We start from the raw sequence: 27,828 nt of genomic DNA, 5'->3' as shown, positions 1-27,828 counted from the left end.
TTTCTGATGACGACATCAAATTAAGGAAGTGTCGATCCGCTTCGCAGAGCCCAGGAAAACAATACAACACTATTTTCTCAGCAGTGGCTGAACTGTTTGTTCTGAAACTTTAGGGTTTCATAAACGAGGTAATGACGCAGATACACACAAAAACGCAGCGTTAATTGGAGCTTCCGGTCTATGTCACCTTTAACAGGTCAATGGCTTGGGTATCCCTGAGGAACCCGTAATCCCTGTTACTCATTGTTCATTTGATAACGGTGTAAACAATCTGCCAAATCAAATCCGTGGATCTTCTGGAAAGGGAGAAGCCGAGGTCCTTGAAAATGCTGTGTTTTCAAGGTTTGATATGTGCTTGAATTCAGAATAAACACTTTGAAAATTCTTAGAAATCACATTTATATTTATTTGACAACAAATGGCTGCCTTACAAGTGGGCCTCACTCACTCTGTAATATCTTTAAAAAACAATTATATCTTATCCTTCTGCTGTGACGGAGAGACATGGATCAAAAATTCTCATATGTCCATCAACACAAATAACAAATGAACACAGTCAGCACAATACTGAAATGTTGCTGACCTCTTAACACTAAATACAATTTCATTCATTTAAACGCAGTGGCTTTGTTTTATTCCTTATACGTTTTATTTAAATGTAGTATCATACACATGTGACTGCAATTTAAAATGTACAAAACTGAACATTTAAAACACATTCATATAAGTAGGGGATAGTTGTAAAATATTCAATTAGTCCAATCAGGAGCAGGTTAGGAATCACCTGCTTCACTTTCCACATGTGAATAAGCACCACGTAGCACACTTCAAAGAAAATATAGGAAAAAACTCATTTTGAGGTAAAAAACAGTATGTTTTTACTCCACTTATCTCTGTAAAGGCATTACCTGTGTTGTATTTTAACTTCATTGATGTTTATTGTTTGCCTATTTAGACATTTCTCATGCAAGTTGCTTGTGCTAAAGTGTTAGCCGTTAGCTGTAAAGTATGCTAGTTCATGGCTACAAGACTCTGGGTCAACAACATTCTTAAATGTTACAACCGACCCCCAAACAAAGCTTTAAATGATGTTAAAATGCAAAACAATTTGTCATATGCCACGTCACAATTTAAAATTAGTTAGTTAATTAGATTTAGTAGTTAACATTTCTCTCCTTGTGTTTAAGACTTAAACCATGCATTTTCTGTTTGTGTTGCAGATATATGAGCTACACCATTTAAAAGCAGACATGTGGAACTATCACATTTTGAATGCACTGGCTTCCATCTAATACACAGAAATTTCAAAAATGTCTGGAAAAACCTGTCCCTGGTCTCCCCCTGTATGTAATGAGCTGCAGTACCGTCAGCGGCCACACGTTGGGAATCGCTGGTGTATATTGTGTTATTTAACTGGTTTTGATTTAGGTTAGGGATCAGGTTCTGGTTACACTGTCGTGCGTGTGTGTGTGTGTGTGTGCGCGTGTGTGTTTTAGTCCTCATGGAGTCCTCATGAGACCTGGTCCCAGTGTGTGTTTTCTGTCAAACACTGGCCTTGTCAGGACCCGTAGTCCTCATGGAGACTAAAACCTGGTCCCAATGAGACAGAAACTCATTTCTAAAGGGAACTGGTGGTTATGTTTAGGTCCAAGATTCGTTAGTTAGTGTTAGGCATTAACTGGTTATGGTTAAGGTAAGGGATAGTGGTGAGTTTAGGCCGTGTGTGTGTGTGTGTGTGTGACGTCACACAGAGAAAACGAAACTGATGAATCGGAGTTTCCTGAGAACAGATGAACAGACTTAAGTGAAGCTCCAGTTATTATTTAGACTTTAGTCTCGCGGCGGACGTCATCTGTGCGAACCTCCTCCTCATCATCTTCATCACAGGTGAGCATGTCACTGTTGTCGCTGTCGTTGGTGTTTACGTGTTAAATGTCACTGGAGAGAAAGTGTAAACAAACAAACTCTTCTCCGTGTCTATCACACACTTATTTCACATTAGTTCACGTTTACATTATAATTATACTAGGGAGGGGAATCCATGTCGATACTGGTCAACATCACTGGATCGGATATTGGAGAGATACAAATGTAAAATCCAATACAAACCAAAAATCCCATTTATCGCATGCATCACTGTTAAAAAATGTAAAGAAAAGTCAGATTTAAAAAATCAGGAAAAACATTTGAGCTGAGTGATGTTTGGGCTGTTTATTTCTTCTTCTTTTGGGGACAGAGGTGGAGATGTGTGTCTTTGAAATGACTCCGCACAAATGTGATGTTAACAGCTTCATACGTTCATAAATGTTCAGAAATGACTGTGTTGGAACAATATCGGTATCAGTAGATACTCGAGGTTTGTGATATCGGTATCGGACACAAAAATGTGGTATGGGGCATCCCTATTGTGTGTGTGTGTGTACACAAGTGCAAGGAAAGGCTCTATATACATTGTGATAAGAGTCACACATGATAAGCACAAAGTCACTCTTCTTTCAGCTCACCAACATACATCACTAGTGATTTATGTTGAACTAGCGTTCTTTTCCATTCCTTTCAGGATCTCGTGACCTAGAATATTCTTTGAAAATATATCACATTTTTTTGTAGTGTTATAGCAATTTGGAAAATATGAGTGCATTTGTGTCCTCTATATTCGTCTGTCTATCTACAGTTCTTTTAACCTTTTAGTGCCCTTGGTAAATTGCCATGGGAATAATTCACAACTTCTTATATGGACATTCTGGGTGTGTAAATATATTTCACATATTCAGGCTTTACATTTTTATTAGCGATATAAAGTAGCAATAATTGTGCAGAAGTCACAAAATAAACCGTTTTTCCTTTCTTTTTGTTCATAAAAAAGTGAAATTTGAACTGTGGCGTATTTCCAAATTTCTCAAATTCAATCTGATTTTAAACATTTTGAGCAATTTTTGCTCAGGTGTGTTTATATAGTTGGTGAAAATTAAATATTTTTTCAAATGATCTAGGTCGTGCTGAGAAAAAGGATGTAAGACTCTATGTTGCACACTCTTATAGCCTCTGTATACTGTACGTTTAAACATAGTAATGGAATGATGTTCTAAGGGTTGTCAAACACGTGGACTCATATTTACCCAGTTCCTCTTTCATTTCACTCCCAAAATTGTGAATTATTAGATTTTCTCCAGCTGCACCAGAGAAGCCTGTACTCTGCAGAGTTCATGTTCATATTGTGGGCTTCTTTTTGTGTGCAGTTATTCAGTAGGAGTGGAATAAGAAGAACGATGTAGGATCTTTATTTCATTTTTTTATGTACTATTCATGAAAAGTACAGTCCACTATTTAGACTCCTTTAATGACGCGACTGTACTATTATTATTCCTCTAGTAATTGGTCAGAATAATTAGTAAACAGCAGCAATTAAAGGTGAAATGTGCCTGTTTCGATGGATCTAAGCATCTCATTCAGCACTATTTTTATGAAGCATATTCATACGTTTAAATGTATTAAATGAGGCCGAACAATGAATCGAAATGGATAAAAATCGCAAAATATGGCCCACTGAAATTTCTGTTAAAGCCAAAATGGATGTTGAAGTATCATTTTAGGTTAAATATTTTCCTGACCCATCAAGACTCGGAGAAATAAAAAATAAAGTAGATAGATAGGCAACAACGATCCTGTATTCAAGCTATACACAAAACCTACTGCCTTAAATATGTTTCCACCTGTTAATAAGTGGGAAATAGAACTATCATACCACAATCCCAAGTTCAGTCAAAATAATCGCAATTAAATATTTATTCAAAATCATTCAGCCCTAGTATTAAATCACGTTATGTTATAATGTGTAAAACTGGTCCTAAAATGCAGCCATAAAATCTCTTGGTTGTAGATAAAGTGAGACTCGGTGACAGCTGTGCTTGCTCCTGCAGGAATGGCTCATTCTAAACCGCTGCTCATCCCGTGGCTGCGAGCGCAGATCGACAGTGGTGAGTATCCCGGTGTCCAGTGGACGAACCCGGAGCACAGCGAGTTCTGCGTCCCGTGGAAGCATGCGTTACGACAGGACTCGTCCAGCACGGACATTCTCATCTTTAAGGTAATGCTTGTGAGAATATACTGACACTGTGCTGTCAGTGCTGACCCCTGAGACACACTCAGACTCACGCTACTGAAAACATGGCTAAAGGAAATTACTTAGCATTTAACAAAAGGCTCACCTAATAAAATTAATGACAGCTTAAATATAAAAGTTGTTTAGAATATTAAGAATTTGCTTATAAAATCAATTAAGTCACTCAAAAATATTGCATTTTATTGTATGAAAAGTTCTTCGCGCTCCCAAATTTGTTCTTTGCGCTATGGTTTTTTGCTCGAGATTCTGACCATGGAAGCTGCCTGCTGATTGGCTACTGAGTTTTGGAGTGACAACTTCCGGTCCATTGAGCAGTTGCTCCAAAACTTGGTAGCCAATCAGCAGGCTGCGGTGCAAAGAACAAATCAGGGAGCGCAAAGAACAAGAGTGCATGGGAGTGCAAAGAACAAAAACGCAAGGGAGTGCGAAGAACAAGAGGGAAGAACAAGTGAGGGAGCACAAAGAACAAGAGCGTGGAGAACAAGTGAGGGAGCGTGAATAACAAGTGAGGGAGCGCGAAGAACAAGAGAGTGAAGAACAAGTGAGGGAGCGCAAAGAACAAGTGAGGGAGTACGAAGAACAAGAGCGTGAAGAACAAGAGAGGGAGCGCAAAGAACAAGTGAGGGAGCACAAAGAACAAGAGCGTGGAGAACAAGTGAGGGAGCGTGAAGAACAAGTGAGGGTGAGCAAAGAACAAGTGAGGGAGCACAAAGAACTTTTCAAACAATAAAATACAATAATTTTGAATAATTAAACCGATATTTTATTTGCTTCTTGAAAAGTGTTTGAAAAATATCAACACAAATCTAATTCCATAAAAACCTGAATAAAAAAGGCAGCAGTAGACCAGCAGCTCCTCTGTCCCTGTCATGTAAAAACACTGATTTGCTGTCTACAGTGGCAGCCATGGCTGGTTCATCATATATCAAAGTTCTGTCTGTTCCTCTCACCTCTCTGAAGGCCTGGGCCGAGGTGAGCGGTAACGGCCGTGCTCAGGGAGAACCCTCCGTCTGGAAGAGGAACTTCCGCAGCGCCCTGCGAGCCAAAGGCTTTAAATTGATGGAGGACAACAAGAACGAAACTGCAAACCCACATAAGGTGTTTTGCTGGCCGGAGAAGTCCGCTTCAGGAGGTGAGGATGTGCACAGTCATCATTTTTGTTCTTTAGAACAACAGTCACACTGTACTAAAGACAACCTGCTAACACAATAACTAAATTACTACTAAAAGTGTTTATTTACCTTTATTTATCTTTACCTAGTGGACATTGTTTTGACAGAAAAATGTGAGTTTTAAAGTGTATTATTATGATATAGTAATAATGATAATTATGATGATCATTATTAGAGCTGAAACAATTAATCGATTACTAAATTATTAACTTAACTATTTTGATAATCGATTCATCGGTTTGAAGTTTTTTTCATGATTGAAACAAGATTTCCGATTGTTTAAGCTTCTTAAATGTGAATACTTTCTTAATTTCTTTGCTCTGGATAACAAAGAAATCATTAAGTCAATCATTTTGGTTTGTGGACAAAACAAGACATTTGAGAACATCATCATTTCCAGGTTTGACAACACCGATCAACATTTTTTAAGGTTTTCTGATATTTTATGGAACAAAAAACTATTAATCGAGAAAATAATCAACAGAGTAATAGATTATGAAACTAATCCTTAGTTGCAGCTCTAATCATTATTACTATGGCCATCTAATGAGCACGGCAAAGTCTGTATGTGATGCTAAAACAACAGATGGGTAAGAAATCAGTGTCTTAAAGCAGCACAGCAAAAAAACTGAACAAAAATCATTCTTCCTGGTTTTTAAAGAATCTGAATAAAAAATATACAACGTACACACACACACACACACAAAAAAGTAAACAATCTGCCTTTATATAATACAAATATCCTATATATGTACTCCTACATATACCATATGTACCTCCCTAGATTCTTCTTAAAAATAGTGTGAATTGTGGTCTTCGCTTCCAGGTTTTATTTTTGTTAAACATGCCAAAACTCTGTACGCAATAGGGAGAAGAAAAAAAAAGGCGTTCCACTTTACTGCTCCATCTGCTCGGAATTGTTTTAAAAAATGCTGAATCTCAGAGAGCTACTTTTCAAATGAACTCTGAGTAACAGTGCAGATATTTTCACACTTTTGTTTTGTGTTTGATTTTCCAGCCTAAAATCATCACCAAAACACACACAGTCGTTCCCCTTTAACCTCATATTTATGGAAAACTGCAGAGTGGAGAGAAACCGTGTGTCCGCGCGCAGCGTGCTACAGATCTCTGCTCGCCAAGTCTGTCCTCTGTTCTTTCCAAACGTTCCTAAACATACACTATATTCATTTTGGTCACAATCGCACTACAGTGGATTGTCTTACACTGTGGTTCTGACTGACGCCGGAATAAAGACTGTGTGGAAAGAAAAACATGGCTCCTCCAGTTCTAAATCTGACCCATTTAAGTCAGAAAAAGACTTTATTTATTTAACTGATTTGTTTCTAAAAGATGTTAAATGAAGCTGAAACGATGAATTGATTATTAAACGATTACTAAATTAATCGACAACGATTTAAAACAAGATTTCCGATTGTTTAAGCTTTTTCTTCATTTCGTTGCTCTGGATAACAAAGAAATCATTAAAAGTCAATCATTTTGGTTTGTGGACAAAACAAGACATTTGAGAATATCATCATTTCCAGGTTTGATGAACATTTTTTCAGGTTTTCAGATATTTTATGGAACAAACAATTAATCGACTATGAAAATAATGGTTAGTTGCAAGCTCTATTGTTAAAATAAAAAATAGCACGGGGATCATGAGATTAAAACACATGTATACATTTAAAAACAAAAGACGGCGCTGAGAATGGACTCCTGGGGGGATTTTTACATGTGAGGTGGAGATCGAGGAAGACGATGACTCACGCAGTTCAAAATAGAAACTCCAGTTAGGACCAAGTGGCAGCCGGTCATCACTCATCCTCATAGAAGTCCACAGTCCTGTTTTGAAGCCTTGCGATGTGCGATTTTAGCTGCCGTGTTGACGTCTTTGACGTCACCTGTAACCAGGTGCCGCTGCTTACTAGAGAGCAGAGAGCGTCGCCTCGCAGATGCACCAGGCGTCGTTACACGTCTGAAAGAGACGTACCGCGCTTTCAAATGACTCCGATGTAAGCGGTAAAATAAAAGTAAGAATATGAGGTTAGGGTGAAGGACTGAGGTCAAGGTTCGGTTACGTTTAGGGCCCCATAAAGGCTTGGGCCGGCACTGACACTCAAATTCACTTGAATCAGAAACTAATAGAACTACAAACTTTTATAAAGTGATTGTTATATTATTATTATTATTATTATTATTACTTTAGTTTATTTTGACCATAAAGAACAAATGTTCAGTTCACATTCATGAGCTTCTTCTCGTGTTTGAAGAGGAGTGAGAAGAAACTTATTTCATCTCACTCTTTCTCCTTGAAATGCAAATGAATTCATCATCGAAGCTTCCTGTCGTCATTTCATCACACAATTTGTACTTTACACACACACACACACACATATACACTCCTTCACATATACAAACATATACCACATATAATTATGACATAGAAGGAAAAGATCCACATGCAGTTAATGCACTGCAGCAGACAGACCACCCCCTCTGTATACACCATGTCTTCTTCTCTGTACCGTGTGAAAATCATATCTTTATATCTCAATTTAAATGTGTTTTTTTCCCAATTGTTTGCACAGCTAACTCTGCAGCAGCATCTCAGGTGAGAGAGGAGCCAGCCTTGACTGAGGATTGTGGTTTTCCTATACAAGAAGTAAGTGACTGTGTCTCTGTAGGAGCAAGCACGCGCTTCATATACGATGAACTCATTCAAGTGTGTGTTTCAGAGCCAGCTTCTCGCATGCTTCGACGAAGATCTCTACCATGCTGACGGTCCTTTATTTGTAGGTAAATCATGTCAGGTTCCCTCTCTCTGTGTGTGATTTGTATGTCTTTCAAAGGAAAGTGATGTGGTAGTAACGGTGAATAAAACATTTCCTTCAGAATCCAGTGAAAGGCAGGATATTCTCCAGCAGTGCCTGCAGGGACTGAACATTGGCCATGAAACAGGTAGATTCCTCAGCTGTGCTCATCATTTCCTCCTCGCTGCTGCAGTGTTTGCAGAAAGCAAAGAAGGAAACCCAGGTACTTTTCCTCCAAACTGTTTCTCATTCTCTCCCAACTTTTCTACAGAAGACACCACGGGCTTTGAGCCTGTTCCTGAGCAACAGCAGCTGCAGAGTCACGCCGTGATTGGTGGACACGCGTTGCTGGGGCAACAGCAGTATCCAGTCACAGTGGCGGGTGCAGTCGGTGGAAGTGGGTTGCCTGAGCAACCAGCTTGTCCAGTGGAAGGAGCTGTGGGAGGGGCCTGTGGCGGGCAGCTGGCGGAGCAGTTCCTACATACCATGAGCCAGACCAAGGATGGAGATCATTTCAGTGAGTTGACAGAGGAAGACTGTGTCTATACAATAATGCATATGGTCCTCCGTCAAAAAATCTATACCTGTTGTGAATCCTTGAGATTTTGCCATTTTAACGAAACAGTCTTTGAAACTGGAGGACGACGGACGTCACCTGCAACCAGGCTCCTACTGGACAATAAGCTGTCAATCACACTGGTGTCCAGTCATAGGTGTTGTGTTTAGAGCCGCAACTAATGATCATTTTCATAATCGATTCATCTGTCAATTCATTTTCTCGATTAATCGTTAAAACGTTAGAAGATGTTGATTAGTGTTTGTCAAACCTGGAAATGATGTTCTCGAATGTCTTTGTCCACAAACCAAAATGATTCAGTTTTAAATGATTTCTTTGTTATACGGAGCAAAGAAACGAAGAACATATTCACATTTAAGAAGCTGAAACGATCAGAAGTCCTGTTTTAATAATGAAAAAAGCTTTAAACCGATCGATTATCAAATAGTTGACGATTAATTTAATTTAATCGAGTAATTGCTTCAGCTCTAGTTGTGTTATCATCTACTTTCCTCTCATTTATTATATTCTTATTTCCTGGTTGGCGTCAGGAGGAGTCTGATCTCAGATCTGATTCCTTTTTGAGTTGACGGTGTCTCAGTGGTAGAGCGAGTCGCCTTTCATCTCTGGACGGTTGTGGGTTTGATTCCCGGCTCTGCTAGTCCACTTGTCGATGTGTCCTCTGGGCAAGACACTTAACCCCATGTTGCTCCTGATGGCTGTGCTGTACTGTATGAATGTGAGTGAATGGGTGAAAACTGTAGTGTGAAGCAGCTTTGAGCGCTCATCAACACTGGAAAAGTCACAGTTTACCTTTTATGGCACATCTCTCTGGATAAGACATGATGATATAATGATTTACAGTATGGAGTTGCCCCCTGCTGGTGAAGTGCCCATTTCTTAGGCTTCACTTTCAAGACGGAAAGACTCAAATCAGTGGACACATTATGATCTCACACACGTCTCTTCTGTCTGAAATCATAGAGACCCAGTTCAGGATCACAGTTTACTACAGAGGACAGACGGTGATGGAGCAGGTGGTCGAGAATGAAGCTGGTTTCCGACTGGTCTACAGGTAACACCAAAATAAAACATGATGATACTGTATGGGAAGATATATGATTTTTATTCCACATCATCGAAAACACTTGTCAGAGGCACCAGAATTCTGATTGATTTGGTAAATAAATCTCTTCCCAAATGCTGTGATTATGCACCATGGTCTCTGATGTTCACCCCAAAAATAAACCCAGTCCATCGCAGGGCCCCACACACATAGCGACAAACAACCATTCACTCTCACTCTCACACTTATGGTCAATTTAGAATGTCCAATTTACCTAATCCCCATATTGCATGTTTTTGGACTGTGGGAGGAAGCCGGAGAACCCGGAGAAAACCCACGCACACACGGGGAGAACAAACGCCACTTCTTGCCTACGCTGAACATTGTCGTCATGGACGCAGTGTGAATGTAAACTGTCATATCTGATCTGTATTGAATAAGAACTGAACCATGTGGCTGGTCATGTGAACGCAGCCTTGGCCACTTAACAAGAGACTCATCTTTACCCGTATGAGGGAACACATATTCACCATTAATTAGTTGCTTATTAGCATGCAAATTAGTAACAGATTAGCTCTTAATTAGTCATTATTAAGTACTTATTAATGCCTTATTCTGCATGGCCTTATTATACAACCAGTAAGCCATTAACTAAGAGTTTTCCCTCAATAACCTCAGAATGATTGCTTGTTAGTAATAATCTCAACAATCATAATACAAATGTTGTCTCCACGTCAGCCCTGGTGTCAAGGGAACAGCTCTGGACGGCGAATCAGGCCTGACCTTGGTCTTTCTGCCAAGTACTGGAATCATGTTGGACCAGACTCAAACTAAACTGACCCAACGCATCCTGGACAACCTGGGCGATGGGTTGGATGTCGGCGTGTCGGGGCACGTGGTCTATGGCCAGCGAAGTGGTGAAGTCAAAGCCTTCTGGAGCTTCTCCAAGTTTGAACAAAGCAGACGACCTCAAGAGATTCCCAAACTGCAGCCGCAGTCTCTCTACATGTTCAAGGACTTTATAGGAGGTGGGTTACAGCAAACCTTCTTCTTCTTCTGTTAATATAGCTGCGTTCCTTTTGAAGTAGGAACTTGGAAATTCCACGGTCATGGGGCGTTCCATACACAGAAATTTACAACTTGGAAATTTCCAAGATAACTGTCCCCACACAGACATTGATACTTTTACCATTCATATCATGTCGTATTAGTTTATCAGTTTATCATTAGTAAATCAGTCTGTCGTTGTCTGTTCTGCATGTGTGAAATATGAGGTTCAGGGATTTAAATATTTACGTTCATAGTAGTTCATTTTATGAAATGAATACTGAATTTTGTTTTAGTAGTTATTCTTATAAAATAGATGTTTTTTATAATAGTTTTCTCAATAGTTTTTAGCTCACATTTATGTCATCTCTCATTTTGTCAGTTATTGTTATAAAATACAAGTCACATTTTTGTGTTATCTTTGGCATTAGAAGGGTAACAAAGTGGTTACATTCAACTCTAAGAATCATGGACCAGCTGAAGTTACACAGCACAACTTCAACCTGGCTTTGAAAATAAGGCTTTTTACTACTTCTTACATAAATCTAAAAATATAAGTGGCTTCCAGTCTTGTAAAATTAACATTTTTATTATGATGTCTTTTCAGTCATAAAAGTAAAATAAAATAAAAATCAGTAAAATAAAAATACAGGTGTTAACCCTGTATTTTTAAAAGGTTATTTTTAGTGTTAGTAGCCATTCCACTCTTATTAGCAATAACAAGAGTTAGTCATACATCTATACACACATGTGGAGAACAAATCAGGTAATGACAGTTATTAACTGGTATGGCTAACAATAGCTAACAGTAGCTAATAATGATTAGTCATACATATGGCTAACAATAGCTAACAGTGGCTAACAATGGTTAGTCATATATACATACACACATGTGAAGAACAAATCAGGTAATGACAGTTATTAACTGGTATGGCTAACAATAGCTAACAGTAGCTAATCATGATTAGTCATACATATGGCTAACAATAGCTAACAGTGGCTAACAATGGTTAGTCATATATACATACACACATGTGAAGAACAAATCAGGTAATGACAGTTATTAACTGGTATGGCTAACAATAGCTAACAGTAGCTAATCATGATTAGTCATACATATGGCTAACAATAGCTAACAGTGGCTAACAATGGTTAGTCATACAGTACATACACACGTGTGGAGAACAAATCAGGTAATGACAGTTATTAGCTGGTATGGCTAACAATAGCTAACAGTAGCTAATCATGATTAGTCATACATATGGCTAACAGTGGCTAATAAAGGTTCCTCTCTGGAACACTGTGAACTGTGAGCTGACTTCACTCCCAGCCCTGACGTCCCAGTTGGGCTGTAAATGGAACACAGCGTACATGTACAGTGTTGTACAGTGAGTGTTTGTCTGATCCCTGCAGGAATGTTGGCTTTCATTAACGGGGGCGAGTGCCCTCCCTGCTCCCTGTTCCTCTGCCTCGGGGAGAAGTGGCCTGATCCAGACAACAGGCCTTGGGAGAAGAAACTCATCACAGTGGAGGTGAGAGAACCTGTAAATTGTGTGTTCACAGTGTCTCTGTTAAATGTTATGAGCGATCAAACCCTCAGCTGCACTTTTGTCTCAGTATTGATTAATTGCTGTGATGGAACAAAGCGCTGAACAGCAGCAGTAACCGCTGATCCCTGTAGTGTAACAGTGTTTTCTCCAGAGCAGAGAACACCTGCTGACAAGTGAGAAGAAACTTCTCATTTGTCTCATTGCTTGAGCCTTTTTTCTTTCTCCTTTGCTCTCATGGTTTGTGTCAGGCTTAAATCTGCCACCACTTGTTCTACATTTCATCTGATCTTCACTCAGGTGGTGTTGACTTCGATGGAGTTGCTGAAGACTCTCGCCGTGGGAAACGGCGCCACCTCCCTGCAGTCTGTGGAGCTGCAGATGTCACTGGAGGAGATGATGGAGACGTGTTGACGTATGTAAATGATGAGGTTCTCAAATGTCTTGTTTTGTCCACAAACCAAAATGATTCCGTTTTAATGATTTCTTTGTTATCCAGAGCAAAGAAATTAAAAAAATATTCACATTTAAGAAGCTTAAACAATCAGAAATCTTTTATCGTTTTAATTATGAAAAAGGTTCTCTGGGTTCTCCGGCTTCCTCCCACAGTCCAAAAATATGCCATATGGGGATTAGGTAAATTGGACACTATATTGGTGTGCAACTGCACACCAATATAGACTGCGTCTATATGTGGCCCTGCGATGGACTGACAAACTGTCCAGGGTGTCCCCCGTCGGTAGAAGATGGATGGATATTCTCTGCTGTATCTATATCTGTAGAGAAAATCTCCCGTTTTAGCTGACTGGGACATGGGAGGTGCTGGTCGTCCAGTGCCATGTTTGCCCATTTTTGTGTTACCGAGTTTAATCCGAAATGACACATTTCAAACAGGAAAGTCACAGAATAACACACTTTACTCAACATGGATCAACAACAACCCTTAGATCTGTGCCTCTGGTGCACCCTTTGTAAATTGCTGTGGGAATAGTACAATAGTAACTCCTTATATGGACATCCTGGGGGATGTATGTGTTTATAGGTCACATCTTATGTGTCATCGAGTCAAAGTTATGATTTTATATCACAATTTTAGCAGTAATATAGAGAAGCAATAATTGTGCGGAAGTCAGAAAATTAGACAGTTTTTCTTTTGTTTTTGTTCATAAAAACTTTGAACTGTGACGTATTTCCAAATTTCCCAAATTCAATCCGATTTTATGTTCTTGCTCACGTGTGTTTTAATAGTGGGTGAAAATATATATATTTTTAAGATTGTCTTGTTTGTGCTGGAAAAAAAGGATATAAGACACTCTATATTGCACATTCTTATGACCTTTGTATATATTGTACTGTATGTTTAAACAGTAATGGTAAAAAGCAGCTGAAATGCTCTGTGTTCTAAGGGTTAAATCACTGATTTTCTCTATGGACTTTGGTACAGGGAGAGTGAGTGGTTTACAAAAGGACACAAATGTCATCTTCCAGTCAGAGAAAGTTGTGTAATGGTGAAATAAAGTGAGCCTGTGTCAATACTGTATGCAACAATAAATTAATAAATAAATAACAGAATTTGCAAACTTTTCATGGACTTTGCAATAGTTTAAATGTGTGAATATCAATGAGCAAATACAGTAGAGTCTGGTTTAATTAGTTTTATTGTGAGAAAAACAGAGCAGAGAACCTATCATCAATAGTTGATTTTCATGTTTGGGAAGTTGAATTTCCCCTCAAAGAACAGTCTGACTTTTTATTGTCTAATACAAACTTGAAGCTGTAAATTAGTACAAATACAAAAATTAACATTCTACAATGCTTCTAAGGCCGTTTAATTGAATTGAATTGAATTTAATTTAATTTCAACCTTTTGTGGAATTGTTATTATGGTACGCCACTGGACACTGGCACAACAGCTGCTGAAGCTGCTCACTAGGGGGCGCTGTGAAGCTTGCACACATAAAACACATATACAAACACAATAAAAACTGAATTGATCCCTCGCCTATGGGTGCCATGTGTCAGGAGGCTGGAGTATCCTGAGGTTGTTGTAACCATGAAAACGTGTTAGGTGGCGCTATAGAGGCGACATGTGTGGCATAGATTTGAAGTTATGTAAATGTCTTATCTTAAAAACTGTGTCGGGCATGTAAACACATCAGCACAACTAATTAAAATTTTAGGACTTGTTGCTAAGACGACACTTCCTGCTGTCAGTCATTACCGTGTTTACAACTCCATATTATTATCATTATTATTTTTGAAAAAACACTTTTAACATCCTTTCCTGACTTGATTCTGTTCTATAAAGGATGTCTTCAAGTCGTACATCCAAATATGTCAGATATGCAATTTCAAACGGAAACTGGATTATTTACATAAATAAATAAATAAATAAATAGTAGCAGTTTCAGTTGTCTCCTTTCTCTGCCTCTCCATCGTTCTCTGACTCAGATCTCTCCTCCTCTGAGAGGGAATGATCTCTGAGTCCTGACAGTGGCACCAGCTTCCCCTCTGAATTCACCTGCATGGGCTGGATTATGTTGCTCCTGGAAACACATGGTGCAAAAAGAGAACTTGACATTTTAACCACATACAGTTAATCTTAGCTTTAGACACTTGGTTTGTTTCTCTTGTTACTTTCACTTAAAACAGGAAAAACAAACACACCTAATACAATCTCGATCAGCTTAATTATTTAAATTAAGAATACATTTGCTGCATTAAGTCACAGTTCGGTTACAAGTTGGTTATCCGCACCAAAGTCCATAGAGAAAATCAGTGTTTTTAGCTCAGAGGGGACACAAGAGCCGCTGGTCCACTGCTGCCTCGTGTGGTGAGTTTGTGTGACTTCTATAAACCTGAACGCAGCATTTCAAACTCTGACGTCACAGAATGACACAGATGAACTTACTAAAGGAGGCTGATCAGTGGATCAACAACTCTTGTGCACTGTGATGTAAAATCATTATTTTTTTTCTATGGAGTTTGGTACATCTTTCAGTGATAATATTCAGATAAAGCAGTGAATATATTGTTAAAATAGTGCACTTTTTATTCAGTAAAATGTTTTGGGTGAAATTCAAGGTCCCAAAGACTGGGTTGGGACCCACAGATGGGTCACGGGAGATTTTTTTTGGGTCCCCCAAACAAATTTGCAGAATTTATGTGCATGTGTTTAAAAAAAACAAAAACAACATGCATTTTTGCACAGTTACTGGAAATAGTCGCAAGAGTCGCTTTATTATGCAAAACCTTGCTTGATATTGTGATTTGGGTCACAATAGTTGGCCAAATTTAAAAAAAAAAAAAAGAGGCTCCTTCTATACAAAGCACCTCTTCATATGAAGTGCATGTGTATAATAAAATAAAGTGTTTGACTGACCGGGACAGTTTGCTGAAGAGTGTGATCAGCTTCTTGGCCTCCTCTTCCTTCTCCTCCTCTGTCATTCCCTCCATCGGGTCCGACTGCTCCGCCTCCAGCCGCCCGGTCACAGGATTGACCCGATCTTTGACCTTCCGATACTCCTCAGTGTCCGAGTCGGAGTCGCTCGAGTAGCGAGTGTCTGAGTTGAAAACCCTGGGCCTCTGGCCGCTCAGCAAACCCCTGGTGGCCAGCAGGCCTGCTGCGTTACCGTAACCCGTGTACTTCACATAACGCCTCACTGAACAAAGATGGAATAAAGAACAAAGGATGTTTGGGTTTAGGATCGTATGCAGATACTTTGAAGGTATAGCTCAGGTTTTCTGAAGTGTTTCTGTGTGTGGTACAGACAGACAGACAGACAGACAGTGCTCACTCTTGACTTAACAAAAGAAAATCTACTTTCTCAATACCTTTAGAATATCAACACTGCTTTATCTTGTGGTTAAACAGCTTTTACTGACTTGAAACTAGAGTTTGTGGCATTTTGCTCATCGTGAAATCAGTATTTTTAGCTTTCGATCAGCTGCTGATCTACTGCTGCCTTGTTTTGTGAGTTTGTGTCCCTGTGTTTTGTGTATCAGTTACGTGACGTGACACAGCATGGAATGAGAACAGGTTTACATTTCATTTACATTGGAACTCGGAAGTTGGAGCGACCTCACATTGTAAATGAGTTAGGATTCCAATTATGTCTGCACTTGTTGTGTTTGTGTTGTATTTGTGTCTCAGTAAATCAGTCACACACATGGTCGTGCTGTTGGTGTGTTGGTGTGCCCGGTCAAGTCACAGAGAGGTCACTCCGAAAAGTGTGTCGTCTCACCATTTTCCTTGCAGAGGACAAAGATGAGGTCCGCGGCACAGTGTTTGAGGTCAGTGTCCAGGTGAGTCATGAGGCGGATCAGACGACTCTTCACTGTGGAACCTTCCTCCGGTCTGTGTGACACGTCTGTCAGAGGAGGCAGGATCTAACCGTGGAGATGAAGTGACACAGCTTCAGTTGTCTATTGTTTTTGACTAATTATATTGTTTCCAGAAGGAGGGGTTAATTACGTGTTGCCTGATGTAGTGTCGTGTTTCTCTGTGGGACCTGCAGCTCTCTGTGAGCAGGTTGAGGACAGGTGTCAGCTTCTCTTTCATCTTATCGCCCTGAAATCAAAGTATATATATATATATACATATATTTAATTTTTTTTAAAGAAAAATGGATTGGCTCCAAACACGCGCGCCCTCCACTCACCGAGTCGAGCCGCCTCTCCATGAACGTCAGCAGAGTGTGCACACAGTCCATGTTGACCCCCTCACATTGCTCTGAGCCCGGCTCTGGAGCCGCCAGCAGCAGCACGTCCAGACACTGCAGAGGCAGCGCTGACAGCAGGTTCACTGTGTGACTGCAAAGCAAAGGAGCACTTAGATACTGACAAATACTATAATTATTGTACTCCATCCAACCCATTATTCATCCAGTCAGTTAAAGTTTTAGTAGATTAGAAGTATTTTAAGTATTTTTTCTATCCAATATTTAGAAAAGATTTGAAAAAAAAGAGCCGTCCCAAGACAGAAGGCAACTAAGCGGCTGTTTCAGGCCCCATGAGTGTATGAGGAGAAACATAACGAACATTAAACATATCTTTAGATATATCTGTTTTAAATGTTACGTTTAAAGTCGTGAAACGTGTTTAAACATACACTGACTTTGGTGTAAATAACGCAACTATAATTAATGCAGTTTAAAGTGTTACATTTAGATCAATAATAGTAAAACACGTGCTACTCTGAGGTGGTGGGAGGGGCTTAGGGCCCCATAAGGGCTTGGGCCGGCCCTGGTCCTTATGATTTAAAAGGACAAGAAAACATCTTTAAAAGAAAAACCCACATTCAAAACTGAAATGATGGAAAAAGAATCAGTTTATGGACTCATCTGGAGAGGAAGTCAAAGAAACTAAATCTCATATTACATTTAGAATGATAATGAAAGGCAATGTGTGTTTGCTTTGTTTAAGGAATGAAATTAAAGAAAATACATTATACCACATTTACTACTGATAAAAGCTGTGGTCGCTTCTGAAACTGAACTGAAACACGCTGAAATAGAAAATATGAAGTTGTGTAAAGAATTTTAAAGGATTAAAGTTGTTAACGATACGTTTTATTTGTCTTGTCACGTCGATGCCTCACCCCTGCAGTTCATCAGTGTCATCGGACAGCATGCACTTCCTCATCAGGCAGAGACGTAGGATTGCCACCAGGTGTCGGTAAAGAGCTGCGTCATCCTGACGGAGGAGAGATCACGACAGTTCTCAGTCAAGACAGGAGATTTACTCTGCCCTTTCATTCATTCATTCATTCATTCATTCATTTGTTTTCTACCGCTTTATCCTCCACACGAGGGTCTCTCTCACCATCACACCTATGGTCGATGTAGAGTGACCAATAAAGCTCTGCATGTTTTTTGGACTGTGGGAGAATACAATCTCCACACAGGAAGGCTCTTGAAACCAGGTCTTTTTGCTGTATGGCAACACTGGTAGCCACTACACAACCGGGTGTGCCCAATCTGCCCTTTAGTGCATTTCATAAGAATGTATCTAAATGTATTTTAAAATAAAATACCAAACACCCGACTAATAAATGTCTGAAAATAAACTAAACTGTATTTTTTATTTTCAGTATAAGGAAAATACGGCAACAATAAGTTAATGACAAACAATCCAAATGGACGATCTGACAACTTTATTTTATTTTTGAACGAGTCACTGGTATGTACACAACCCTGTGTTAATGTAGAAATTATAATTTTTTAACTTTATTAAGGTAAATGATCTGTATTTATTGAGTTCTGGCCATTCACACGTTCATACGGCACATTTTCTATCACACTGCTGCTGACACGGCCGGCAAGTGTCTCGCCCAAGGATATGTTGAGAATCAGAACCCCACAACCCTCCAGCTGAAATACAACTTGCTCCACCACTGATCCCCACCGTCACTTCAATAGCAGAGACTGAAGGTCAGACACAGAGTGGGCTCTTGAGATAACACTGACCTCACTGGGCTCTTGTCTGTGGCTGCTGTGACTGATGTTGAAGAGGATCTTCAGTATCTCAGTGATTTGCTGAGACGCATCCAGAGAGATGGGGTTTGCCGTGGGCTCCAGCTCACACACGTACTGGTCCTTCCACTGAACGTCCAGGCTCCTCTCCAAGGCTGCAGTGAGGATGGACAGCCCTCCCTCCTGAGAGAGTCAAGCAGTGAGGACAACGCCAGCGCTTATTATTATTATTATTAACACAGGGATCAGGGATTGTTGGCGTAGAACGAGCTGTTGTTACCTGCTGCAGCTGAGTGCTGAGCTCCGGCCGCAAAGCAGTGGTGAGGAACATGAGGCGCAGTTCATAGAACTGAACACTGGAGGGAGACGAGCACCTGATGCTGGAGGACAGACACTGGACGAGGCCACTGAGGAGCCTGGTGAAAGAAGAGGTTCATTTATGTTGATTTAAGCACAGAGTTAGTAACACAGTCGGGCTTTTGTCTGTCAGAGCACGAGCATGAACTTGTGACAACATGAGGAACCAGATGAGAAGAGGCCGTGTCACGGCTTTCTCTGTAGAAAACAGTCTAGAAAACAGTTTTTACCCAATTGCAAACTAACTGGGCTCAAGGGCAGGGGTGCCCCTGAGCAAGGCACCCAATCCCCCATTGTCGCCTACTGCTCCTGTGCCCACACCAAAGCCCATAGAGAAAATCATCAAGTAATCAATACAGCACCATGTCATTTTGAATCCATCACTGCCTCCATCAGTGTATTCAAATGTGTTATTTTGGGATGTTGGTGTGATTTACCTCAGTGACACAGACTAACCAAACACGTCTCTATGAAAAGAAAAGTGTCTCCATGCTTGTGTGTGTGGTGAGTGAGCCCACCTGAGAGCACTGAACCTCCCCTGAGCCCAGGTGCTGTTGTACACCACGTTACACAACACCTTCATGGCCTCTTTTCTCGCGGCCTCCTCCCCTGACTCTCCTTCCTCCTCCTCGCCTTCCTCTCCCCCCTCCATCTTGCTCTCTCTGCGGTCCCTCCTCCCTCGCTCCAGGACCCTGTGATGGATGCTCCCTTGGTGCATCTCGTTGATGCTGGTCCGGTGGCTCGCCGTCCAGCTCATGGCGTCCGCGTCTCCACTGTTGGCGGCGTTGACGTCGCTCTTGGCGTCCTCCTCCTCCTCGTCAAAGGAGTTTTGGTCAGTGGCTTCGGCGCCCTCACCTTCGCCTTCGTCCTCGTTGGTGCGGCACTGTAAGACCTTGGCCTCGGCAAGTGAAGCGATGATGTTGTCGTAGAAAGTGGAGTCAGGGTCACTGGCTTCTTCACTGTCGTCGCTCGTGGTCAGCCCGGCTCGTTTGGCCAGAGTCAGCAGGGCGCCGTCGGTCACCAGGGGAGCCAGGACCTTTTTGTCCCTGGACAGGATCCTCAGGGCGCGCAGAGAGACTTTCAACACACTCCATTTCATTTCTGTCCTGATGAATCTCACAAGGACAACGGCTAAGTTCTGAGGACAGAGAGGCAGACAGTTTGTTTATTAACCTTTAGAACACAGAGCTTTCAGGCTGCTTTTTTTTCCCATTACTCTGTTTAAATGTACAGTATATACAGAGGTTATAAGAATGTGTAATATAACGTGTCTTATACCCTTTTTACAGCACAACCTGGATCATCTGATAAAAACCCAACTGTATAAACACACCTGAGCAAAAAGTACTCAACATTAGAGCTGAAACAAATACTCTTTTGATAATTGTTTCATCGGTTTAAAAACTTTTTTCATGATTAAAACAAGATTGCTGATTGTTTCAGCTTCTTAAATGTGGATATTTTCTTCATTTCTTTGCTCCACATAACAAAGAAATTACTAAAAGTAAATCATTTTGGTTTTTTGGACAAAAACAAGACATTCGAGTTGTTGTTTTGAACCAAATGATTACTTGAGAAAATAATGGACAGATTAATCGATTACGAAAATAATCGTTAGTTGCAGTTGAATTTGTGAAATTTGGAAATAGGTCACAGTTCAAAGTTCACCTGGCTCATTTTTATGAACAAAAAGAAAAGAAAATCGCTCTATTTTGTGACTTCTACACAATTATTGCTACTTTATATCACTGCTAAAAATGTGATGTAAAATGAATCATAACTTTAACTCAACAACACATAAGTAGACAAACAAAAACACTTCTCTTCAGGGATCATTTATTATTTTCAACTGCCAGTGGACGACAACCAGACCATAGCATTGAACATAGCATCTGAGCTTTGGTTTACTCCAAATCTCCTCTCTCTGCTAAACAGCAGCGAAAAAAAGAGCATATGTACTGTATTTATACACACAAAGTGTATAAACGAATATATACACACAAAGTGTATAAACGAATATATACACACAAAGTGTATAAACGAATATATACACGCAAAGTGTATAAACGTATATATACACAAAGTGTATAAACGTATACATATACACAAAGTGTATAAACGTATATATATATACACACAAAGTGTATAAATGTACATATACACACAAAGTGTATAAACGTATATATACACACAAAGTGTATAAATGTATATATATACACAAAGTGTATAAACGTATATATATACACATAAAGTGTATAAACGTATATGTAAACACACAAAGTGTATAAACGTATATGTAAACACACAAAGTGTATATATATATACACACAAAGTGTATAAACATATATATATAAACACATAAAGTGTATAAATGTATAAGTAAACACACAGTGTATAAACGTATAGATATACACACAAAGTGTATAAACGTATATATATATACACATAAAGTGTATAAATGTTTATGTATACACACAAAGTGTATAAACGTAAAGTGAATAAATGTATATGTATACACACAAATTGTATAAATGTATATGTATACACACAAAGTGTATAAACGTATATATACACACAAAGTGTATAAACGTATATATACACACAAAGTGTAAAAACGTATATATGTATACACACAAAGTGTATAAACGTATATATACACACACACAAAGTGTAAAAACATATATATACACACACACAAAGTGTAAAAACATATATGTATATATACACACAAAGTGTAAAAACGTATATATGTATACACACAAAGTGTATAAACGTATATATACACACACAAAGTGTAAAAACGTATATATATATACACACAAAGTGTAAAAACTTATATATGTATACACACAAAGTGTATAAACGTATATATATACACACAAAGTGTAAAAACGTATATATATACACACACAAAGTGTATAAATGTATATGTATACGCACACAAAGTGATGGTGCCACTCACTTGTCTGAGGAGGAGGCCTCGATCCTCCTGGTCATACTCATCACACTCAGAGTCAGAGTCAGCGTACTCCCTCACTTTATTCTTCCTGAACTGATGAGAGAATCAGTGACATCATCGTTATGTCACAAACATTGCAGGTCATAGGTTACTCTGAAGACAACAAAATGGCTGACACATCTTTTTTTTTTTTTACCTCTTCAAGTTTCCTTTGCTTTTAGGAGGTGGATGAATCCGATGTAATGAGCAGTGCAGCATAAGAAAATATACATATTTATAATTTGAAGATAAACAACATTCAGGCCAATATTCATGAGGACAGAAAACAACACAGGCAGAATTATTTTTATTTTTTTTGTAATTCTGACTTCCAGGGAGGGAACATCTGGCTTTTTTGTGTGTGTTTTTTTCATTGTTTTACCTTGTTTCCAAAAATATTCATATGAACCTAATCATCTTCTTTAGAAAACTGACCATTTTATTATTTTAGTATTTTTTCAAAAGACTTTGGCTGTGACCAGGCTGGAGTCATTTCATTTCCTCTCAGAACTATGACCTCATTTGAGCTCTTACAGGGATTTCTGAATTTCCTTTAGTCGTTAAAAGTTAACGTTAAGAAGCAGAAGTTTTGTGAATGTGTCCCCACGTCGTCTGCTGAAGGTGTCGAACAGATGAACATGGAAGCGCGCGCTGGTCATTTAATCACTGTGTGCTGCCTGTGCTCAATCTGCCCTGATCATACAAGAGGAGAGGATCAGGGATTGGCCTGATGCAGCACTATTACTAATCACAGACAGATGGTGGAGTGTGGGTGAGGGTGGGTGGGTGACACGGTGGATAGAGGGGAGGGTGGAGGAGAAGGTGAACACTGGCTGGGTGTAGTTACGACTTACTTTCCGTCTGTCCCTTTCCTCCGCATCGAAGAAGAAGCACTGGGCAAACTGTGGGGAGAGAGAGGATGACTGACACGGTCTATGAGTCTGTGTGTGTGTGTGTGTGTGTGTGTGTGTGTGTGTGTGTGGTCTTACCTCTTTGTTGAATTCCTGCAGCTGAGCCTGAACACCACTCTCATCTCCCTGCTTGATGCACTGGATAATCCCCTCCACGTCTACATCCATGATTCCTGTGCAGAAAATGGGTTTGTAACTGGAGGGTGGCAGAGGAGAGCTGCCCACTGCTCCTGTGCCTGCCTGCTGTATGTGTGTGTGTGTGTGTGTGTGTGTGTGAAAAGGTGAAATGGATTAAATCAAATTCATTCATGTGCAAAAATCACTTATCGTAATTACATTGACTTACATTCATTTCCTAGAGACTTATGCCTTACCTTAACTTATGACTTACCTTAACCACAACCCAACAAAAAAATGAATGCAGTACAATACTCGATTTAGGCACCATACCCTAAAAATGTCTAATATTTTTGTCCACATATAAAACCCAATTATGTGAAATATGTCTTAAAATATCAAAACGACCTTCTTACTCATAGAATAATGCATTGCCAATTGCCCCTTACTCTAACCTTATCCATCAAAGCTAAAGGCCTCAAACCAAACCCTCTAACCCTTTTAATGGGTGACAGTAATGGGGATGGTTACACACTTACAGTATATGCATCGTCACAACAGCCACTTCAGTTTAATCACAGCTAAAGTTTTCCTACTGATTTTTTTCATTTAAAATCTAATTATTCATAAAGGAATATGCCTCATATGTCTGGATGAAGACACGGAGTTACATTTCGTGTCATATACAAGTCCAAACTTACCTTTGGAGAGAGACTTTTATCAGCTGGACGACGGAGCTTCGTTGTGCCAAAACCACCTTCACCGGCTGCCAACTGTTCCAACCTGACTGTTTATCAGTCCAGTCAGCGTGTTGTGTTCTACCTTTGAATTTTCTCTCAGCTTAACTCTCTCTCTTCGCTCACACACACACACACACACACTTTAATCCAAGAGAGATGCAGTAGCCATGGAGAGTTTATGGTTATAATCCACTAATGGACTCTAAGCTTATATCAGTGTTGACCCTCTAACCTTTTACAGGTTTTCCAGACTCTCTCTCTGTCTCTCTCTCTCTCTCTTTTCACTCCTTTCACTCAAATCTGCTAAAAGCTCAGAAACACAGTGAAGCCACCAGTGGTCAAACTGGATTGTTTTAGTCACCTAAGATAACATCAGTGTTTTGACACAACACCATGGAGCTGGATCAGAGTATTCATTTGGGACAATAGACAATTTCATCACAAGTCATGATTAAAAACCACTCACAATAAGTGAGTGAATGCTATCTAGTTCAGTGCCACAAGGGGGAGCCTGCATCTTTCCAGTCATACCACACCCACACGATTCATAATGATCTTTTTAAAGGTTCTATTTAAAGCAGAGGATTCTGCTTTAAATAGAATGATCGATCAGTGGCGGCCCGTCAATAGAGGGCGCTATGGCGCCGCCCCACCTGTCTCACATGAAGAAGAAGAAAAGGAAGAAGATAATTATTTAAACATTAAAATATTTAAATAAATGAGCTACACATTATACAGACCGTGAGTGCTGTGTGTGATCTGCATTTACATTTTTAAAGTAGTTTAAAGATCATTTACAGCGAGTGAACGTATTACCTGTTTTTGTAAACTATTTGCTTCCTGAACGTAAAGTCAGGTGATTTTTACAATTATGAGTCACCGGTGGTGTAACGTAGTTACACTAACACTCTTAGTTTTGCTTGTCTTTTTAATTTGTCATTTCAGATCCCGCCTTTCCTCTATGCCATGCAATCAACTCATTTCCCTCACCTGGTTTTCCCCGCCCATCTCCTCACCTGCAGTGCATTTGCTCATTAGTCCCTCTGTGTGTATATATACTAGTCCATTTTCATTCGACCTCTGCCAGATTGTGTGTTTTTTTTGCATTTTCTAGATTGCCTTTTGTTCTGACCCTGTTTGCCTTTTTTTGGACTGATTTCCTGGTTTTGACTCTGACTGTTGAACAAGGTAAAGTGCCTTTTCCTCCACAAACTTCGCGGCCTCGTTGTCGTGCTTTTGGGTTCTCCCTTGCCTGTTCCTCGGACCGTGACAAATGGATGTATTGCAGTGGTTGCACGAGGGGCAGCCTCCTTGGAATCCCAACACCAGCTAAAAATTAGTTCTTATTTCTAATTCAGAGTTATTTTGATGAGGATAGTTATTTAAGTTATTTATCACTTGCACATTACAGTATTGAATTCTATCAGCTACACTCACACACTTGTCAAAACCTCTGAAAACAATTTGTTCACACACCGTGAGAGATGTTGGGTAACTGGAACACGTGATAACTGTGAGAAGATGATGTGCGAGTGAAGACAGGCTTTCCTGACAGGATGCTCACTCTTGTGCCCAGTGGGTAGAGGAAACAGGGTAGAGAGGCTGAAGTGGCCGGCTGGTAGCTGCAGACTTACAACAACAGGATATACACGTTACGTCAGCGATAGCGGGAGAAAAGTCAGAGGAGCCCTGACAAAGTGCAAACCTGGAAGCAAACGCATGTTCCTTTAAGACACTTGAAAATATCGCACATCGATCCGTCCAGAGGGTCAAGAAGCTGACAACCCTCGGCGGCTTTCAAAAACAACCATTGTTCCTGATGTAGGCACTTCAGGACGACACACTTTAATCACCCACATCATGACTTGACACAACACTTGACACGAAACACAGTGCGACCTCCGCTCAGTTCTCAGGGTCAAGTCACTCTCATGTCATGATGTCATGTCAATGGAGGCGGTAAAATAATGTCTTTCTTTATAGGGTAATTTAGGCAGTATTTTTTTTTTTTTTACACCAGTCTATATAAACTGATTATTATGAACTAATAGAGCATCAGTGAATGCATTAGTAATTAATTACAAGCCTTAGAAAGGTTTTTATATAGTATTTATTGACACATAGTCGGAGCTCGTCAGCCTTTTCTGATTTTGTTAACCACGTACTCTTGTTTACCAAAGTTTTTAACTCACTGCTACACGGGAGAGACTGGTCCACTGCTGTTTTTTTAATTTTTAGTTTGTGTCACTTATGGCGTGTTCTCACCCGCTCGACGCACCTCAGCACGACGCGGTTAAGTTGCGTTTCCACAAGCATTATTTTAGTACCTGCTCTGACGAGGTTCCACGCGTGCTGAGGTGAAACTATGCGTGGCGGCGTCAGACTGCCGGTCACTGATTGGTCAGAGTGCCGTCACAGGAAGAGACGTCTGACACAAGAATCAAGCCGAACAATGCCGAACTGTAGATCAGTTAAAAGACTTAACAATCCTAAAAATGTGGTTTAATCTCCAACAATGTCCAACAAATATTCAATGAACTGATTCTAATGATTCAGTTTCACTGAGAACTGCTTTACTAGTCACTCGTGTGTGTGTGTGTGTGTGTGTGTGTGAAATCATGGCGGTTTCATGCAGCTGTGCAGTGATGACTCCGCCCACGTTAAGTAGGTACTTTTTAGGTAGTGTAAGTACCTAGTAAGATAGTGTAGGTATTAACCAACCCAAACTGTGCCGCGCCGTGGCGAAGCGAGTCAAAGCGAGCTGGGACCATAGTGGAAAAGGGCCATAAGCTAAAGCTGAACATTTACTTTATGGTACTTTAGTGCAGGGAGTTAATAAAGTGACACAAATGTCATTCTCCAGACAGAAAAGTCACTATTTCATACAACTCCATTTCAAAAACACCCAAACTAAACCCTTTTAACGCTTGAAAAAAACCAATGAATGAATGTTACTGTACATGTACACAGCTATGATGAACCAAACAACACAGACACAATACAGAGGAGATGCAAAACGAACAAGAAAAAAAAGGAGGAAAAAGACTAGACAGCGTCTCCTTCATCAGTTTCATGTGTTGACTGAGGTTTTGATAACAGTTATAAACATATAGATCAGTATACAGATAGTATAATAACAACAGGTGAGCAAAAGGTCCAGGTTTCTTTTTTGTATGGGAGCTTTTCTAGAGGCAAAAAGGAGAACTCCTCATTCAACCACTGTAGGAATGACGGCGCGTTATTTGCCTTCCAAGTCTGCAGGCGATCGGTGACGTGAGTTATATTCTGTTTATAAATAGTGGAGAATATATCATAAATACTGTATGTCCCCAGTATCTGTTGAGGGGGCGGGGCAACCATAGCAACTGGACTATAGCAACGTCTGGGACGGCCAGGGTCTTTGAACGAGTGAGCACTTTGTTGTCAAGCTAAACCTTTTCAAATATGACACGGAGCCCAGCTGTAATAACCACGTTCAGAAACGACAAATTATTCATCTTTTGTATCCCATTGTTCACAAGAAAACAATAATATATTGTGTGTTGACTTGTCTTGATTTCAGATTTCAAAGTGAGCTCCAGCATTATTAGTTTAGTTGTGCTTTCCTTGGGTCATAACCTACGTGCCTGGAAATCGTCCTTTGCTTTTGAATGATGCACAGCAGGTGCACAGCAGCAGCAGCAGCAGCAGCAGCCTCTTGGCACGTACTACCACACAGTCATACTAGTAGTAATATTTGCGGAGGAAATTATTCATTAAAACTACTCTTAGTGTACTTCTTCTTACTCATGAGACAGCCTCATTATTCGACTACTCATGCTCTTGTGTCCATGTGACAAATGGCCCAGATGGTAAAGTCACAGGAAAAGTCAACAATGGACTCCAGAGAGGAAGTAGTGATTTAGAGA

At 39.9% G+C, this 27,828-nt stretch overlaps 2 protein-coding genes across 5 annotated transcripts; one reads left to right on the top strand and one right to left on the bottom strand.

Annotated features, from left to right (window-relative positions):
- The first annotated feature begins 1,261 nt into the window (after positions 1–1,261).
- On the top strand, positions 1,262–18,063 carry irf3 (interferon regulatory factor 3). Of its 3 annotated transcripts, XM_058621367.1 has the most exons (12): positions 1,263–1,887; positions 3,921–4,087; positions 5,084–5,255; positions 7,887–7,960; positions 8,034–8,094; positions 8,191–8,256; positions 8,380–8,625; positions 9,649–9,739; positions 10,469–10,758; positions 12,191–12,309; positions 12,625–12,739; positions 17,932–18,063. In XM_058621367.1, the coding sequence occupies exons 2-11, from the start codon at positions 3,923–3,925 to the stop codon at positions 12,736–12,738; spliced, it is 1,398 nt and encodes a 465-aa protein (XP_058477350.1). In that variant the 5' UTR covers positions 1,263–1,887; positions 3,921–3,922; the 3' UTR covers position 12,739; positions 17,932–18,063. The 3 variants fall into 3 exon arrangements, with proteins under 3 accessions (XP_058477351.1, XP_058477350.1, XP_058477349.1); XM_058621368.1 differs by lacking the exon at positions 17,932–18,063 and having other exon boundaries at positions 1,262–1,887; positions 8,383–8,625; positions 12,625–13,979; XM_058621366.1 differs by lacking the exon at positions 17,932–18,063 and having other exon boundaries at positions 12,625–13,979.
- si:dkey-94f20.4 (synembryn-A) lies at positions 13,965–25,017 on the bottom strand. Of its 2 annotated transcripts, XM_058621364.1 has the most exons (14): positions 23,882–25,017; positions 23,142–23,236; positions 23,007–23,054; positions 22,310–22,327; positions 22,117–22,206; positions 19,673–20,292; positions 19,078–19,213; positions 18,792–18,980; positions 17,924–18,018; positions 16,986–17,136; positions 16,799–16,894; positions 16,569–16,713; positions 15,707–15,986; positions 13,965–14,870 (listed from the first exon to the last, which is right to left on the bottom strand). In XM_058621364.1, exons 2-14 carry the CDS (start codon positions 23,229–23,231, stop codon positions 14,732–14,734), a joined length of 2,097 nt encoding a protein of 698 aa, XP_058477347.1. In that variant the 5' UTR covers positions 23,232–23,236; positions 23,882–25,017; the 3' UTR covers positions 13,965–14,731. The 2 variants fall into 2 exon arrangements, with proteins under 2 accessions (XP_058477347.1, XP_058477348.1); XM_058621365.1 differs by lacking the exon at positions 22,310–22,327.
- Between the last annotated feature and the right edge of the window lie 2,811 nt (positions 25,018–27,828).

This window comes from Solea solea, chromosome 21 (genome assembly GCF_958295425.1).
Source record: "Solea solea chromosome 21, fSolSol10.1, whole genome shotgun sequence".
In the NCBI taxonomy this organism is placed as follows: domain Eukaryota; kingdom Metazoa; phylum Chordata; class Actinopteri; order Pleuronectiformes; family Soleidae; genus Solea; species Solea solea.
This window is presented reverse-complemented; position numbering and strand designations above follow the sequence as displayed.

Bases quoted from the DNA above. Each gene is read 5' to 3' on its own strand.
- irf3 (XM_058621367.1), top strand. From the start codon at position 3,923: ATGGCTCATTCTAAACCGCTGCTCATCCCGTGGCTGCGAGCGCAGATC. The intron at 7,961-8,033 runs GTAAGTGACTGT...TGTGTGTTTCAG, and splicing joins GTGGTTTTCCTATACAAGAA to AGCCAGCTTCTCGCATGCTT. The intron at 10,759-12,190 runs GTGGGTTACAGC...TGATCCCTGCAG, and splicing joins GTTCAAGGACTTTATAGGAG to GAATGTTGGCTTTCATTAAC.
- si:dkey-94f20.4 (XM_058621364.1), bottom strand. From the start codon at position 23,231: ATGGATGTAGACGTGGAGGGGATTATCCAGTGCATCAAGCAGGGAGAT. The intron at 18,981-19,077 runs GTAACAACAGCT...TGACTCTCTCAG, and splicing joins TCAGCACTCAGCTGCAGCAG to GAGGGAGGGCTGTCCATCCT. The intron at 15,987-16,568 runs GTGAGACGACAC...ATCTTTGTTCAG, and splicing joins TGTCCTCTGCAAGGAAAATG to TGAGGCGTTATGTGAAGTAC.